At 30.3% G+C, this 19337-nt stretch overlaps 4 protein-coding genes across 4 annotated transcripts in view; 3 read left to right on the forward strand and 1 right to left on the reverse strand.

Moving 5' to 3' along the window:
- Nucleotides 1–18683, forward strand: part of LOC129789947 (protein BTG2-like) — a 35675-nt gene extending 16992 nt beyond the window's left edge. The window contains exon 2 of the mRNA XM_055827080.1: nt 14115–18683. Coding sequence (XP_055683055.1) covers nt 14115–14141 — 27 coding nt within the window. The 3' untranslated portion in view covers nt 14142–18683. The remainder of the gene's footprint in view (nt 1–14114) is intronic.
- The window catches only part of LOC129791241 (fatty acid synthase-like), a 1176504-nt gene that overhangs the window by 1140610 nt on the left and 16557 nt on the right, over nt 1–19337 (reverse strand). The window lies entirely within an intron of this gene.
- LOC129789960 (pupal cuticle protein) overlaps nt 1–19337 on the forward strand; it is a 1201887-nt gene that overhangs the window by 1103298 nt on the left and 79252 nt on the right. The window lies entirely within an intron of this gene.
- Nucleotides 1–19337, forward strand: part of LOC129789902 (inositol-pentakisphosphate 2-kinase) — a 42711-nt gene that overhangs the window by 17732 nt on the left and 5642 nt on the right. The window lies entirely within an intron of this gene.

Consider the following 19337-nt stretch of genomic DNA (forward strand, 5'->3'; position numbering starts at 1 on the left):
AATCTGGCACTGGGTATCTTGTATGGCAAAATAGCCCTGTGGATGGTGTACTGGATTCTCTATTTTACAGTCCGGGGATCTAATCCCGCTGCCGAATTTTCTTTTTTCCCCAAAATTACCCTTTTTACCAATAAATTCCCATTGGAATGTCTCACAAATTGCCACGGGGAGTGTTCTGATGGTGGACAGAGTGGATGATGGACATACAATGTCTTTTCTTTGATATTTTCTCAACATTTCTTATACGTCATTGCTGAATATCATAAAAATATTAATAAAATCGCAATTGACAATTATTGCAGAGCTCCCATTGGGTTATAGGGAGTTCATTGAGATCCTTGGCATGAACCTCAAGTGTTATGCAGACCATGGTCACATGTTGAAGATGGCCATAATTGTTAATTTTTATTCTTTCACATGGAAAATAAGTACAAAAATCATTCTTTCTACCTAAATATTTCACGGTGTGTATTATTACTATCATTTTACCATTCTTGTAGGTGATCGTAATGGTAAAATTATACATTGCAAATGGCAACATTTTTTCAACAATGCTATTTTTTCTAATATTTCCTAAAAATTCCTTTTCATTTGCAATGTCTCTCTTGCAAGAGTTTACTATATCTATATTCATCTTAAAAAATGGACCTTTAAGGGAGGGGGGGGGGATGTGTTGAATAGAGATAATTTTTGACAAAAATATTATTCTAAAATTTTAATTTTATTTGTATTGGTAATTAAATTACCTTTCAGGAAACCTTCTCAGGTTTGTCTTAAGAGATTTCTTTTGCTTTCTTTAAAAAAAAAAAACATTTAATTTCTATTTTATAATACAAGGGGGTTAAACAAAGGAATTTCATTGCTGTACAATACACATGTATATGACTTATGTAATGCAATCCGTGATAATACATTATTCTATTTTTTTCTGGTAATTGGAAAATTGCAGAAGACAATTTTCTTTTTTCTCACAATGTTCTTTTGGTTTTATTGGCCCTTTTTCAATGCCTTGATATTTTTTGTGTAAAACAAGAGGTTTGGGTAAAAAAAAATTAAGTGGAAATGACTTAAAAAAAAAAATTTGATAATTAATTCTTGAGATATGCAAATTTCAGATTGATAGTACGAGGTTTGTTGTAAAAGATTTTTTTGCTGTCTGAAATTTCTATTCACGACCCTGAGGATGAACAAACAATATCTATTTTTTCTTATATAAAAATAAATAAAAATAAATTATTTGGTTGCTGGAATGGAGCTACCAAGGTTTTATTTTTGATTGCAAAAGAAAAAACTGAAAATATTATAAATATTTCTTTGTTAGATACATTCTCTAATTTTGACATAAAATTCATGAATTTTATAAATATGTTTTTTTGGTTTAAAAGTAAAGATTATTTATTAGCAACTATATAATCTTCTATCTACAAATCATCAAATAATTATCATTGGATTACTAATCAGGGAGATATAAGAAATAATTCTGTCATATGTATTTTATCAAGACTTTTGAATAAGACATTCATTATCTACAGATGAAATACTTTCATAATGTCATTATAAAATCGTCTGGCTTTAGTTTTATGAAATGAACCAATCTCATAAGATATAAATATGGTTCTCTACGGTCTCAATGTTCTCAACACTTGAAACATGTTAAATTAAGAAAAGATGACAATAAAGAAAAATAAAGGAGACAATGTTTTAGCTTTGACTTCGAGATTATTCACATATTTGTTATTTTTCAAAAAAGTTTTCAATTAATTGAATGATATTTGAAAGAGTTGCTTTCAACAGCTAGGGGTTGTAACACTGGGAAAAAAGTGAAAATATTTTGTCTCTGAAAAATCTTTCCTATTGAATTTCTTTTCCTTGAAAACTGCATTCATCGCCTTTCTAAATCTGCTAGGATGACCAAAATTGAATTTTTTCACAGAAAATATTTTATCTAAAGACCTTTGCATTATTTTTGTCGAGAAATTATAACTTTTAGACATCTACTCCACAGTCAAAGTGCTTATTTATTATATAGAAATATCATATAAATCTTTATTGATTATTTACTTTCTTTTAATTGATATTGAAGCATAATTAAGAAAAAGGAAATAAATACATATATAGGAACACATTTTTTTAATAATATATTTTTTACTTGCCATTAATTGAAAAGAGTATTTTAACATAAAATATTACTGTTAAATGAAAATCTAATTTAATCAATTTTAATTATTTGCAAAAGGAGTTCTTGTGAGTGATAGTCCGAATGTGAAGAAGATGTTCCTGTTTACCTATTTTTTTTTTAAATTAAAGCAGTAATAATATGTAGGTAAGTCATAAGATTTTTGGTATTATGGGAAATATATTAGGAAATTTTGACATTTTATTTCTTTTTTTAATCAGATCTTTGGATGAACATTACTTTTCTAGAACAAAAAATCTTTGTTTTCCTTTTCGTAGAACAAAAAAAGAAAACGGTCAAAAAACACCATCTATTAAAATCTTATAACAACCTATAAGTTGTAAGAAAAGAAAAGATTTTTATCAAAACCGACCCATATTTCTTTAAAAATTATAAGCTTAAAAACATTCAAGAAATTAAAAACTTCAAATTGAACGTTATTTTACTTCCTATTAAATGGAAGGTGGTAAGAAAAAGAGAAAATTCTCTGTGCGGCTTTTACTTGACGAAAGAAAAGGATTTCTAATGATTTAAAAACGAAAGATAATGTATGAAGATTCTCTTTACCACTTTTTAGGAAAACTTTATTTTAAAAAATCATGACTCTTATGATATATTATTCTTCAAATTACTGCATTTTTCCCATTCTTCTTATTTACAAAGATGTTAAGATGGATAGATAGATTATTTTACTCATCTCATGAAGGTTTTCCAACCCCCTATTACATCAATTTACATGTGCATTAGAAAAATGAGGTGACCCATAAGAGAAAGAGAGTGGGAAAGAGAGAGGATAACCTTGCCAAATACAAACTCCATATTTACCAATATCCTTTCTACATTATTTCATATGAAAACGTTGTCCTTTTGGCTTGTAAAAAAATGGTCCACTAAAACTTTCAAATTACCAGATAAAATAAGAATGATTTAAAATATTTCATATCAAAAATTTACTTCTTTTATTAAACACCCCCTCCTTAAAATTTCGTTCTTTATAGCCAAACTTAAATTCTTGCAAGAGATACATGAGGAATTAAAAAAAAATGAAAATATGTAAATAATGAATTAATGAAAATAAAAGAAGAATGATGAAAGTTCAGAATATGACCATTAATATACCGTAGAGGCCCTGTATTAAAAACATTATTTAATGAGTTTGTATGCAGTAAAGTATTTATGTTAAAAAAGTAAGACTTCTGAAGAACCATAGAGCCATTACAGCTCTGTCTCTCTCAAAGGGTAAAATTATTTCTTCATATACATTGTATATTTGCTCTATGGAGCAGGGATGGCAACTAATAAATGAATAAATAATTCTATTTAACTACTGTATATTTTAACATCTTTATAAAAAGAGTGAGAAAAGGGAATATTCTTTTGAACTATTGATTTTAAAAGTTGAGTTATTTTTAAGAAAAAAATATATAATAAGAATCATGATTTTTTTAAACAAACTTTTCCCAGAAAATAGTAAGACAAAAAGTTTTGAATTATTTTTTTTCATGGTTTTTAAAGCATATAGCCCTAGTTGTTACGCGTCATGAAACAAGTTCATAGTGATGATGATGGTTTTTAAAGGAATAGAAATCATTTAATTTTAAAACGTTCTCACAGTTTGCCCTCTCTATCCTGTACTATTACACAGTCTCAACTCTCAAGATATCTAACAGAATAGAAAGTAAAATTACGCACAATCATAATTGTTATTTTTATTAGTTGTGTTTCTTCCAGACACTGCCTTTTTTTAACACCTGAATATTCATTTAACATTGAAGCATATTATTTTCTGAAATTGTATTTATAAAAAAGTGAACATGAATCATTTCTTCCCATTCGGAATTTCACAAGAAATCCCATAGCAAAAAAAAACTGAATTAATTTTTCTTCATTTAAATATAGTATTTTATGTTAAAATACCTCTCTTGTATTTATTTTGAATACGAATAATAATAAATTTTTTAAACTTAAAAATATATATTTTTTTGAATGATAATTATTTTTCCTTAATGAAAGTAAGGAGAGTAGATTTCATTTTATTCCATTTCATATGCTTCAATTGTTAAGAACCATATTTATGTCTATTAGAGCATTATGAGAAAGCAAAACAATTTAAAATACCAATTTCATTTGTAGAAATTGAATGTGTGATTAAAAAGACTTGAAGACATGATGACAATTATTTCTTATATCCTCCTAATGAATAAGATAATGATAGTTCTTTTATGATTTTTAGCTAAATAGTTTATTAGTGTACTAATAATCTTTATAAGTCAATCATAACGCGTCCAGTTATAAGAGTTGGTGTCCCACAACGTGTAGAAGTTTGTTTATGCGTTGTAATACTATTTGTGAGCAGAATTAGTAGATAAATTTAATTTTTTTGTAAAATTCGGCAATTTGATGGATAAAAATGGTCATATCTCTGGTTCTATAAGACCTACAGAAATTTCTTGACTAGTTTTGGAAAGATATTGAAATAAGCTATAATCTGATATATATTTCGATACATTTCAAGGTCATCTCCAGAACACAAAATGGCGGATTTTTATTCTACCAAAACAGTTTTTTGCACTTTTTGTCCTCAATGAATGGTTCTAGAGGTTTCTGATGTTCTAGAAAGTTGTAGAGAATTGCAAAACCATTAATTTGATACTAAGATGAGCAAAATCGGTCAAGCAGTGCAGGAGATATGGCTCTTAGAACTTTTCAAATTCAAGAATTTTTCAAATGGCCATATCTTCTAAACGGCGACATAGAATTTCTTCATTTTCGGACTGGTGAAAGATATTGACTCAGGCTACAACATATCAAAATTTAAAAGAAATCGATGATGGGGATTCGGAGATATTGCCCCTTAAAGTTAGGCAATTTTTGTTTTTGTTTTTAGCGCCTCTTGCGGTTGTTTTTGAAACTTGAAATGTTCTAGACAGTTGTAGGGCTTCGCAATACCTTTCATTTGATACCAAGATGGTCAAAATCGGTCAAGCCGTTCTCGAGATATATCGAAAAAACACTTTTTGCTTTAGGCCGCCATATTTGCTAAACCGCTTGACCGATTTTCAAGTATGGATTATCGATGAAAACGTCTCACTGAGCTCTACAACATACTAAAATTTCAGACCTCTAGCTATAAGGGAAGTGGTTGATAGTAGTTCAAAATGGCGGACGGCGGCCATCTTGGATTTCAAAAATGCGAAAAAATGAAATTTTACACCCACATTTCTATAGAAAACTTCAAACCGGAAGTCTCTATCTGTTACCGTTCTCGAGCTATAAGGGAAAGTTTGGGCGACCGGCCGGCCGGCCGGCCGGCAGGCCGGCCGGATCAAAAATTTTCCACCACCATTTTTGGAATGTGGGTTGTCTGAAACGTGCTCATACCAAGTTTGAGCCCGATCTGAGGTGGTCGGTTTTTCCGACGATTACAATACTTGGTGTTGGCCACGAAGTGGAACACCAACTAATAAGATCATAAAAACCCCTTTTATAATGAATTTAATTTTAGAATTGCATTAAAATTAAGTCTTATTTAAGACCAATTGCCCTCTCTTGTGACCTATGGTCAGCAATGAATGCTAAAAAATCAATTATAAATGAAAATCATTAAATCTTTCCTTTCTAACAATATTACTTTTGAAAATTAACATTTTATCGTTAGAGATTGTGAGAAACCTTCTTTTATCAATCTAATCCACCATTTTCCTAACAAAGAATTATTAATACCATTTGTCGTTCTTTCGTTTGCAATAAAAAATTAAACTTTATCAAATACTAAAAAATAACTTCTTTGATTCGAAAGTATTGATGGCTTAATTGTGAGGTCATTGTCATTAACCAAACCTCATAGTATAAAACTAAAATCTTCCTGAAAGGTAATTTAATTACCAATACAAATAAAATTAAAATTCCAGAATAACTTTTTTTATCACAAATTACCTCTCTTTATTCAATCCATCCCCCCCCTCCCCTAAAGGTCCATTTTTTAAGATAAATATAGATACAGCGCACTTCAAACCCTTGCAAGAGAGACATTGCAAATGAAAAGGAATTTTTAGGAAATATTAGAAAAAATAGCATTGTTGAAAAAATGTTGCCATTTGCAATGTATAATTTTACCATTACGATCACCTACAAGAATGGTAAAATGATAGTAATAATACACACCGTGAAATATTTAGGTAGAAAGAATGATTTTTGTACTTATTTTCCATGTGAAAGAATAAAAATTAACAATTATGGCCATCTTCAACATGTGACCATGGTCTGCATAACACTTGAGGTTCATGCCAAGGATCTCAATGAACTCCCTATAACCCAATGGGAGCTCTGCAATAATTGTCAATTGCGATTTTATTAATATTTTTATGATATTCAGCAATGACGTATAAGAAATGTTGAGAAAATATCAAAGAAAAGACATTGTATGTCCATCATCCACTCTGTCCACCATCTGAACACTTCCCATAGCAATTTGTGAGACATTCCAATGGGTATTTATTGGTAAAAAGGGGAATTTTGGGGAAAAAAGAAAATTCGGCAGCGGGATTAGATCCCCGGACTGTAAAATAGAGAATCCAGTACACCATCCACAGGGCTATTTTGCCATACAAGATACCCAGTGCCAGATTCATTAAAGCTTTCGACCCAGACGCTTGCAAATTTGTATTTGAGCTAGAAATGACCATGGTATTTGGTTTGCAATGGATTTATGGCACTTTAGGGTATGTACCTCGATGGTTAGTGAGGTCATGCAGATCTTTGGTTCACGTTGAAGATGGTATTTGGCAAGAATTAATAAATTTATTTTCTTTTAAATTGAATTAATTAAATTAAATTTTACTTTGGGATCATTTGTGAGTTGATTTATTTTACTTTTTGTCAATGGTAATTTTAAGGGTTGTTGCAGATGGAAGTATTAATAATATTTTGTCAGCAATACATTTGTTTTGAGAGCTTTTCAAAAATACTTTTCAATTGTATTTTTGAGCTTGAGGTAAATGTAATGTGAAATTTCACTTCATGGACCCTATGAGGGGATGGAAGAATAAATGTTAATTGTTGTGAAAGAATTAAATTTCGGAACTTTCAATGCTCTTTGCAGCCATGAAAAGGATGTTAAAATAAAAATTATTGCTGACACAAAAATTTAAATAAAAACATTTCCAATTGCAACAGTAAAAGTGACCAAATTGCAGTGAAGAAGCTACAGATCCTCGAATTTACACCCAAGGAAGTCAGAAAACAATTCTTCCTCAAGTGTTAAAATTGTTACCATCTTCAACTTTCACCAAATAAATTTTAAAAAAAATGTTCAATTGTGCCATCTGCAACTATACAAAGAACATGGTCGTATTGTGTTTATTTAAAAAATACTTCCGTTAGAACCGCAGAAATCACAAAGGCAAAAATAGTTTTCAATACATATTTTTTACGATAAGATTCCTCAGGATTGTTGTTGAAGAAGAAGAGAAATTTCCCCAATATAAGATTGGAAAATGTCTGTAAATTGTCAATATATTTCCTTTCTTATTTAATATTATTCATCGGCAATCAACCACTACATCTTTCAATTTTAATGTCTTCAAAATTGTTGTTGATGAAGAAGAAAAACAAAACCACCTCAAAGTGTTATTATGAAATTGGTGAAAAATGGCAAAAAATTTTTTAATTTTATAAAAAAAAAGTGGAGGAATAATTTCCATCAGCAACCACCCACCGCACATTTACAAATTCCCTTTAATTTGTATTTTCTTCAAATAGTTGATGAAGAAGAAAAAATTCACCTCATAGTAATATGAAAGAAGTTGATGAAGAATTAATTTGTATTTTCTTAAAAATTGTTGAAGAACCTACATTTACCAATTTTATTATTTTCAATATAAAATAAATTAAATTTCTTTAAAAAATCACTTTAAAATCACCTCAAAGTGTTATTATGAAATTGGTGAAAAATGGCAATAAATTGATGTAAAAGAAGAGGAAAAATTACCACCCACCACATTTACCAATTTATTTATGAAATTTCTTTTAAATTCCTTCAAAAATTGTTGTCATTGAAGAACTTCTTTTGAAGAAAAAAATCACCTCAAGGTAATACGAAGAAGTTGGTGAAGAAAAGGGAAATATTGAAAAATATAAATTGAAGGAAAAGAAGAGAAAAATTCACCACCCACCACAATTAACAAAATTTCATTATTTTCTCCAATTTCTTCAAATAGTTGAAGATGAACAAAAAAATCATCTCAAAATAATATGAAGAAATTGGTAAAGAAAATGGTAATTATGTATATTAAAAGAGAAAGAGAAAAATTTCCATCAGTAACAGACCACCACATTTACCAATTTCCCTTATCAAATGCGTATTTCCTCAATTTTCTTTCAATTAAAATGTTGGTGAAGAAAATAGAATTAACAATTTTATTATTTTCTCGAATTTAATAAATAATAATTTTATTTATTTATTTAAAGAAGAAAAAGTAGAAGAGGAAAAATTACCATCAGCAGCAATCACCCACCGCACACATAAAATTTCCCTTTAATTTGTATTTTCTTCAATTTTTTTGAAGAGGAAAAAGAATGGTAAATGTTGAAAAATATATATAGCAATGCCCATCGGCAACCACTTGACCACTCATATTTAACAATTTTGCATGAATTTGCACCGAATGAGACACGCCATTGAATACTGCCACGAAGAAAACATGAAAATCCCAAAATTCTCCCCAAAGGGATTTTTCCACTGTACGGAGACACATCAGCCGGTGCACCCTGTGAGCTGTCATCGCAAAATGGCAACAAATGAACAAAAATCACTGATTTTTCACAAAATGCAAAAAAACTCATATTTAACGTTGTCGCACAAGAAAGTCATGTATGGACGAGTTGTACAACTCCATGAACCCCATCTTATGGTATATGAACCATCCGCATATATATATTTATTCTTGGAGAAAAATGCAAATGTTCGAAAGAAGCCCCTTTTTGAGCCCCATGGGGTGCCCCCACAATTTTGGTCTCTTCGGACCACTTGTAGCCCATCTATCTAGCTTTCCAACGATCCCAAGCTCATTGCAATCCATCAACCCTAGACCGAGATATTGGTCAAAAACCCAAGACATGCCAAAAGCACAACACCCACGCATATCTGCAGAAGGAGGGCGCATTGGCACCAACCCTCTTGGGAGGTATTCACCTTGGCCCATAGCTACCACCTGCCCGAAGATGGGCCAAATCGAAGACCCATCAGCTTGGTCATCTCCTTGTCAGAAGTAATTTAAGATAAAATCAGTTTTCGCTGTTCTAACTAATTCTAACTGACATGTCTACACCGTTTCACGTCCCATAAATAACGAAACTCAATAAATAAGTGGCCTAAGTATTTATTGCACCGCTAGAGGGCCTGGTCTTAGAAAAGAAAGTCAGGTCTCTGATGAAAAATCCATTAACGGAGGTCTCTGAAATAGGGAAATTCCGGTTACGTTTTAAGGCACAGACTTGTGCTGAAAACTTTGGCAGAATTATGTTTTTTTTTATTGATGAAATAATGATTTTCCGCACCTGTTTGCTAAGATCCTACATTCTAGAACTTCAAAATAATCTAAATTTTTCTTTATTATCTTTTCTTATTGTTTTCATTGGTTTTTTTTTTTTTGAAAATCAGTTATGTTTTCAATTAATTGTAAATGATAACTGATTTATTTGTCAAATTTAAAACTCTTGATAGGTTTTAACAATTTTAGAATCTATAGAAATCTGTGTTAGGTACCTACTGCCTGATAATTACGGCAGAAAAGGTTGTTAAGGCAAAGGTCATTAAATTCTCATAAAACAATCTATTAAAAACAATCGAGATAAAATATTTCAATGAACTTTGTCTTTAATAATAAATTTCTAGAATTTATGTCTTAGATTTCTTATTTAATATTTTTTTCTTAATCTGTTTATTTATAACTTTATTTGTTCCAAAGTAAACGTTGAAAGTTCACAAAATTCCTAATCGTAAAATATTTTAATCGGTCCGTGTATATTAATGGCAGGTTACCTAAGTTTTTTTTTTTTCTTTTTCTTAAAGAGCTGTTTGTTTAATTTCGAAATGTCTTAACAACAACTATAAATGGGAATACGTGAAACGATTCACCCTGTATTTGCGCCTCTACTCCAAAGAGTTGTGGTATAAAACATCGCGAATTGTTGCGTACAATTCCAACCATATATTCCATATGTGTGTGCCAATTTGACGTATTTTTCCCGACTTGTTTCAATTTACTGCCCATTCTGGAAAAGTTCTCACAAGTTGGGTAAAAACAAAAAAAAAAGTGTGTGTATGTCGCCTCGTATATATAGTATTTCGTTTGCTTTGCATCATCTCTAACGCTGACAAATCGTCGACATTTCAATCGTACGGTGGTAGAATGATTTTATATTCGCACAACAACTCCAAAACTAGAAAAGTTGAATATGTAAGCACCGCAGAGAGAGAGAGAGCTCTGAAAAAAAAGAAGTATTTGCCAAAGTGGGAAAATGTATATAATACGATAGTAAAATATGCAAATATCGCCATCACAATAGTAGGTATAGGTATACGATACGGCGAATACGTACAAGAGCTATATGAGGAGTTTGATGATTCAATTTTTTTTGCGTGAAAATGGTGAGGTTTTGAGCAAAAAAAAAACGTGACGAATTCGAAAGCAGCACCAATTTTTATTATTGTTATATTATTTTAAAGAAAAAAAAAAGAAATACAAAGAGGCTGCTTCATTTTTTTTGTCGTCACACCATTTAGCGTGTGTACCTAAATGTAGGTATATAATGGATTTCGCGTCTCTCATGACAAAAAAGGGGGACTTTTGTGCAAAAAAAATAAATAATTGGTTTTGAGAGAAATTTTTCAAAACGAAAGATTTATTTTTTGAAAATTTTCATAAAAGCTTTTTCCATCATTTTGATTTGAATTTAATTGATCCAATAAGACGTTACTTTGCTGTATATAATGTTGTTACTTGATTCACGTCTAAAGACTAGGAGTTAAGGCGCATATATACAATGTATATATATAGAGATAAATTTATGCTCATGTTCAATAACAAGTTTTTTCCAATAGCACAAAAATAAGTCCAATAGTATCGCGTACATGGGCACTATCTTGGTTTTAGTTTTTTTTTTAGCTGTTGTTGTCGTTATGCCTTTTCACATTTCTCTCCTTCTTGCTGCAGCCCAGACAAACTAAAGTAATATTGAGAGAGACGAATGATTAAACGGCGGGGAAGCAATGGGGGTTAAGCTGTTTTATATAGAAAATTGACATGGGACAAACAAAAGGCATACAAAATGACGAGAGGTGAATTATCAAATATTATTTTAAATTAGAGACAACTCTCTGTGTGCCAGAGCCCCTAAAGGGGCTTAGCAAATTTATGTTGATGATTTAGAAGAATAGACGAGCACTCATCCATTACCTGTTACTACGCATATTTCTCAAATTATTTCACTATTTTCCAAATAATAATTTCAAACTAGACTTTCGGACACAAAATTCATAAAAATGATTCATATTTCTTTTGGGGTTATATTGCAAATTCCTCCTGACCTTCATGGTATTGAGAGAGCCAAAATGTCTGTGCGGAACCCCCTTTTTGCGTTTATTATAAAGTGTCCTAATCAGCAATTCCAATTTATTTCTCACTATTATTTCATGGGTATATGCGAGAAATCCATAATACAATGGAAGATCATCTTGTTTTTGTATTTAGATTCATCATCGCATGTTCTATTGCAATGTTCTGGAAGACCTAAACTTCGTCAGACGGACAAAAGTTTCTATTTCTTCATGGTAAAAATTTAAATTTCTCAATTGTATTTTTTTTGCAATGTTTCATGTATTATTAAGGGGAGAACATTGCGAACTTGACTGGCCATAGTCTAAAGATGAGGAACACTAACTAATTTGAAAAAAAAATGATAGAAGTTAGAGGTTATGTTGGGGTCTTATAAGGTTATTAAAATATGCTCAGATTTTAAAAGTTTTTTAAGGATTCATTCCTTGTTGCCGTATAATCTCAGAAAACTTTTAAAATTGAAGTTTGTGATGGTCAAGGAAGACCTAATTGGTAGAGTATTACTAGTCGCAACCTTTGGGCTTGCTTTATCAATCAGGCAGGATTAATTCCCGGCCTGTCTTAATTATCTGGAAGCTCCTAGCCTGTTATTTCCTAACATCCTTTACATCTTATCTAGCCCTTACTCCTCTCCCTTAGGAATTTCAAGTTAAGTAACTAGATGGACCTCACAGAAGACGTTTAGGTTAAGTTGCCTGAGTTTCTTTAACATCATTTTCTTTAATGACTGAGCGTTTGTAGTCGTATCTCCTGAACTTCGTCTAGGAATTTGAGTTTGACGCACGTGATGATCAAAATCATTTAAAGCTTGGAAAAGTAGTCTAGGTCTTTTGAAATATCCTACTTTTCTTCCCATTTTGTGATGTAATGAGCAGAAAACTGACTTTAAAAATATAGTTTCCTGATATCTATGCTAGATGGATCCTAGTATGGTAGGAACCTAGGATTCTTCTTTAAACAATTAAACTACAATACGATTTTTATATAAGTTCTTACGAATAATTTTTCAAGATTAACGACAATATTTTAGCATTGTTCAAGGTTTTTTTTTACAACCCTTATTTAATAAAATCAACCCCTTAAAATTTGCAACAGATTCCCTGGGAAATAGTAGTCTAAAGATGGTTATTTTGGAACAAAGAGTTATTTTTATGGTCTTCCTTTACATGAGAAATCAATCTTCAATCAAATTTTCAGCATTCCCTCCTTATACAGTTCACAGGAGGGAGTCTGGGCAAAGTCTTGTAATTTGAATAACTACCGGGTTGTGGACAAATTTTTTTTTCAACAAAGTCGCCATGTTTTCTTCGATGATTACCCCCTTGGTGGTCTCTGTGTGTTGTGTTGCCTTTCTGCTCCCTATCTCACTCTTTCCATCGTGACACTCCTCATCAGGCCATATATTGAGAAGATATGGAATGGAGAGCTAAAATACAACACAAAGCTGTGTGTGAATGTGAAAGAGAAAGAGTTTTTTGGATGAGAGGCAAGATGAGGGGGGTTGGGAAAAACATGGGAGTAACCCGCATCACGAATTTATATCAATAAAATGATGTTGTGAGAGAGGTTTTCGTTAGGAGTTTTGTATGTTTTTCGGGGGGCCTCTTGTGTTTGACTTGATGCCTTTTTTGTTGTTTCCTTCTTCTTCTCAATGGGGTTTGTTTCGGGTCTGAAGACTGACTTGAGAAATTCTTTTTTTTTTTCGAGAAATAACCGGCTATGGGCAAAAGAAGCAAAGAAGTATTTAATTCGCACAAATACACATCTATATACACATAAGAGGGAATAAACGTGTGGTTTCAAGCGAATATGGCAGCGAAATTGCGTCGCAATTTTTCACAAATTGCTCCACACACCATGTAGATAGACGAGAAGGAGATATTACAAGGAAAAATGCTATAAAATTTGACCACAAGTCTCGTTGATATGTTTTGATGTTTGAAAGAGCGAAAAAAATGGCACGTTTGGGAATCTCTCGGCGTAGAAGAATTTTTTTTTTTAATTTTGGATCACATAGCAAAAGAGGCCTAAATCCGGTAGATATTGGAATGTTTTCTTTACCATACTGGTGTCTGGTGAATATCGTATTTCAACGCGGGTTGTCTGAGAAACTGTATTTGGGAGGAGGAGGAGGAGGAGGATGGGTGATATGTTATGAGGAAGAATATGCTATATGTAGTACAGAAGACATGAAAAGAAAACCTTTAAGAAAATGGAGAGAAAGAGAGATGTGAGATAATAGTACATAAAAGAGGAGCTTCTGTGTCAACATGGCTTTTATGTACAAGAATCCATACATTATGTTTCTTATATTGTTGCAGGATCAACTAATTTCAATACGTCGATAATTGATGCAAACTACATTATATGATGACCCACCGTCCAGCATATAAACAAAATAATGAAGAAGTAAGAAAAAAAGACACAAAATATTTGTGAAGATGAAACGATAAACCATCATTGATCCCATATTGCATTAAGATTTAAGGATGAGAATTAGGGGGAGGTTTGCATTAGCGTTGAGGGCTTTGCAGAGACACGGAAAAAGTGCGATTGTAATGAATATTTAATTTTCTAATTGTAGAGGAAAGAGTAAAAAAAAAGAAAATCAATATACAATTTGAAAGTGAATAAATTGTAAATTGTCATATAGGAAAAAAAAACAAACAACACACATTCTAAAAAAAATATGTATTTGATATAAAATGTTTATTTTGTAAAAGTGTCTTTTTGCACTGTTAAAAAAAACTAATGAGCATGCAGTTTAGATATATTGCGCTAGGGCGCAAAAATGATTTATTGTAGGTATAATATATTTTTTGTATTTAGGAGGTATAGCCAGTGATGTTATGGAAAGAGGTGAATCTGTGTATATTACAAGAAAAAAAAATGAATCCAAAATTTATTCCTTTAGTGTAGACATGATAAATAAATTTGTACAGAATCGAATTTTTTTTTAATGAAATATTTGCTTTCAGTCACGCATTTATTTTGTTTTTTACAAATTTTTTATTACCTGACAAGTACACACCAGCACAAAATGCTTATTATGAAGGTACAAAATTAATTTCAATGGGATTTTGCATTTCAGCTGCAAAATAGTTACAAATACATTAATTTGTAATGTTTACACAAAAGCACGGAAAATGTACATTTATTTATACCTGCACTACCTGCATTGGAAGTGTGCGATAGGAAATGTTGTTTTTTGACGTTAATAAATTTGACATAATCTCTTTTGACAGAACTTGTCATTTTGACATTTAAATTTCTTATCCAAATTTAAAAATTTAACCGTTTTCTTATTCCTTAATTCATGATTTTGCTTAACTTTGCATTTACTTTTGTATTTTGACAGATCAAAGAATAAATTAAATTAAATTAATGGCTCCATCTAATTGTGACTCAGAAAAAGACTAATGTTGACTCAACTCCCTTAACGCGACTTAAATTTTCCCTTATTTAGACTCAGCCTTTAACTAATGTAGACTCAATTTTTAACTAATGTACACTCAACTTTAACCTTATGATATTTTGTAGTGCAGATAAGTTTAAAAAAATTGAGTCACCATAAGGTAAAGGCTGAGTCTACATTAGTTAAAAATTAAGTCTAAATAAGACAAAATTTGATTCGCGCTAAGGGAGTTGAGTCTATATTAGTCATTTTCTGAGTCACAATAAGGTAAATTTGCGTCAATATTAGTTTTAACCTTAAATTAAATAAATTCTACTGAAATACCAAAAAACGAAGGAGCTTATTCGTTTCTAGTAGGAAAAACCTGGAAAACCTCGTATTACAAGAAATAATCGGAATTTATAATTTTTTAGAGGATTGAAAACGAATAAGATATCAACAAACAAGAGAGTTTCTTTTTGGAAACAAAACAGCGAAAGTTTCCCCAAAAATGCAAATAATGACGTCATAAATATGATTTTTGTCTCTTAATGCATTTAGTATTCAATCTATTGCTTCGTCAGTGATTCTTGACAGCGTATTTTTTTTGCTTCATGCATAAAAAGGAAGAAAAAACACAGTAATGACGTCATTATTAACATTTTTGAACAAACTTTTCCAGTCTTTGATCACAGATGAAAATGAAAAGATTCTGAAAATTTCTTATTCTGTTATCAATCCTTTACAAGTTTAGACGTTCTATCCAACTTGTTTTCTGGAATGAGGGGTTTTACCATACAAAAACGAATAAACTCCTTTACAGAAATATCTCTCATTTTAAAAATTAATAAATAAATATACTATTTTCCCGCTGAAATGCATTATCTGTTTACTTTATATAGTCACGAGGAAGTGATACACTTGATCAAATTGTTATTGGAACTCAATGGGGGAGAGTATTGTGATGAATGGAACAATTGATCCGATATTCTCCCCATTTCCCCCCTATTGATAAGGCTTGATCTCACTTTTATTATACATAATTTGCGATTTTTTTTTGTATCAGCGCAAAAAGTACAAATGAAAGCTACAAAACATCTGAGAAAAGATATAAAATTCTGCTGAAATTTCATCTCTTCACGTTGCATTTGCTCGCAAAAGAAATTCCCTCCCTGATTTCAGTGGTGGGTACTATCGGAAATTTAATCTCTCCATAAAATATCGTGGTTTCGTCTTTTGCTGGAGAAAAAAAAAGTGCAGCAGAGTTTTATCTTTTCACACAAGTTTGTGCCTTTTTAGCGTGGTTCGTTGCTATACAAAATGAATTTACAAAAAAAAAAAATCATTATATTTTACAACAATGCAATTTGCACCCAGACAAAATTATTTTTGCTGAAAAATTTTCTGTGATTTATTTGCCTTTCGCCGCGTACAAAGAACACACAAAACATCTTGGGTGAAATTCGTTGAAGAATTTCTCCCAAAGACGGGCGAGGAGAAACGATAAAATTGTGATAGACCCAATAATGTTTTAATCAATGTGTATCTCCAACAAGCATAAAAACTTTAGTCACTAACAGAATAACAAAAAGCTTTCACTTTTAATACGTTATCCCCCCAATGTGACACAATCCAATTTACATTTATTATTTTTTTATTTTTGAACATTATGTGTAACATGTTTATGAATACAAAAAAAAATTGGAGAAATCCCCCCCCGTGCTTTTCCTTTACGTATATAGTAGAACTGAGATACCTGAAGAAAATATCCTTTATTGAATGATAAGAGAGAGGAGTTAAGGAAAGAAAGGGAGGGGCTAGAAAATTTAACGTATAGGACGTTTTTTGTGCGTTCAACTATTAAATTAATGATCTGATGAATTTGTAGGAAAAAAACAGCCCCTCTGGGAGTTGGAGGAGGATAGCATACCTCCTAATTGCAACAAAGTTCCTAGAATTTTTCAAAAGGACTGCAGGGAAGTTTTGTCAAGTTAAATAATCAAAATGCCTCAGTTAATTCATTTTGAACTAAAAGCCATCTTTTTGCAGATCTATTTTTCAAAGGAATTTTGTAGTAAAAGGTTTTTTTTTTATAAAATTCATTATAAAAATTTCCAAGAATTCACATTGGAAAAATTTAATTAAAGAGAATGATGAAAGGCTCTGGAAAAGCGTGGTCTTTTTCCATGAATGTGATGGAAAAGTAATGACTATTCCAATTTATTAACGGTGAAATATGAGAAAAACAATTGAAAGTTTTACCTGTAACTGGAAAAATCTTTTCTTTCACAATATTTGAGGAAAACTATCCAATTTTCCACGATTATTTGTTCCTTTATCATGCTCTTTAATATTATTAAATTAAATTAAAGCTCAAGTTTTTTTTCTTCAATATTTTATAAACTTTCCGGACCTGATGAATGAGTTAATTAAATACACAATTTGGGAAGACATTAAAGAAGAAAGATATTATAAAAATATAATTCTATCCCATTTTCCTGCCTTGTTCTATTTTTTTAGAACCTGGAGGTGATTTTAAAAATTTATTTTAACTCAGATTTTTGGTTAAATATTTTTCTTAAAAAACTTTTATTCAAAAGCGACGTATCGGACGTTTAATTTCTTTCTTACGCTACTAAATCGATCAATTTTAACCAATTTGGGATGGACTTAAATATTATTTATTTTATTAAAATTATTTTTTTAAATTAAAACAATAAATTGATATGAGCATTTTCTTGTAGATTTAACAAAATTTCCCCATTAAATGTACGTTGATTTTCTTATAACAAGATCACCAATAATTTAATTTTCTTTTAAAAGAAAATTGAGAAAAAGAAATCCACCAGACGTCAATATTTAATATATACAGCTCGGATGGAATATTATATTACACGTATAAATAAAAAAAAGAAATAAAACCGAATTATGATAACATGAAAAACCTGCAAAATCACTGTGTTTATTGCACAAGTTCTTAGGAAAGAGATAAAAGAAAAAAAATGAGGAAATTTCGCTTTACCTGCCATTTTAACTGTAATTGACAAAACAAATTTATTACAATAAAAACAAAAATGTGTTAACAAAACGTTAGAAAAACAAATATGAAAGATTTCAAAATGAGGTAAGACGACGCTTTTTTTTCTAGTTTGTAATAGAAATTTATTTAACAACAAAAGATTAATGAGAAGTTTTTCTATAAGAAGTTTAGAAGATGAAGAAATAACCTAAAAAAACAACAAGAAAGCATACAATTACTAGAAAGTTTAGTGGAAACGGAATGTGATAATATCAAATTTTTATTATTAAATTTGTAATAAATTCGATAATAAACATGAAAACTATAGTTTCGATTTAAAAAAAATATTAAAAATTACAAACTTACGGCATAGAATGGGGAAAAATTATCAGGAAAAACAAATTCAAAGTCTTATGAAGTAGATACATACATTTAGAAATATTTTCTTCCAGGAAAAAATACAAAAAATAACAAAAATATAGATCAATTAATTGGATTACCCTGCAAAAAAAATAATAAAGAATTAGTTTTGAAACTTTAGGAAATAGTTGAAAATTGGTACCTAGAATTTTTCTTTAGATAAACTTATTGCCCTAAATACAGCTTTCCTAGTCGTTCGAATACGATTGTTCTTACGTGTTTATTCACAAGAAAATTCTTATTTTTTTTCTTTTTGAAGAAATAAATAAAGAGATAGATTCTTGAGAATAAATAAGAAATCGAACAATTCTAAATTCCTCGTAAGGCTTTTTTATGTATCTACGGTTAAATATTTGATTTTTAGGGAATCTAAATTATAGGAATTAACTTCATTATGGTTCATTCCTAACCTTTTAATAAATTTATTTTCCTTAAAATTCAAAATTAAAAAAAATTATAAAATAAATATAAAAATTAGACAAAAATCAATAAAAAAATATTTTTTAATTAATAAAAATAAAATACTATCACATTCGAATTACATAAAAAAGAAACAAATAAGAAACTACTTAAAAAGAATCGCAAACCAAAACAACAAATAAAAAAAATCTTAACATATAAGATGTTAAATGAAAAAAAAATGTACAAAAGTGGATGCTGTAAACGAATATGAAGAAGTATGGAGAGAGGAGAAAAAAAAACACTGTGATC

This window comes from Lutzomyia longipalpis, chromosome 2, assembly GCF_024334085.1.
Source record: "Lutzomyia longipalpis isolate SR_M1_2022 chromosome 2, ASM2433408v1".
NCBI lineage: Eukaryota > Metazoa > Arthropoda > Insecta > Diptera > Psychodidae > Lutzomyia > Lutzomyia longipalpis.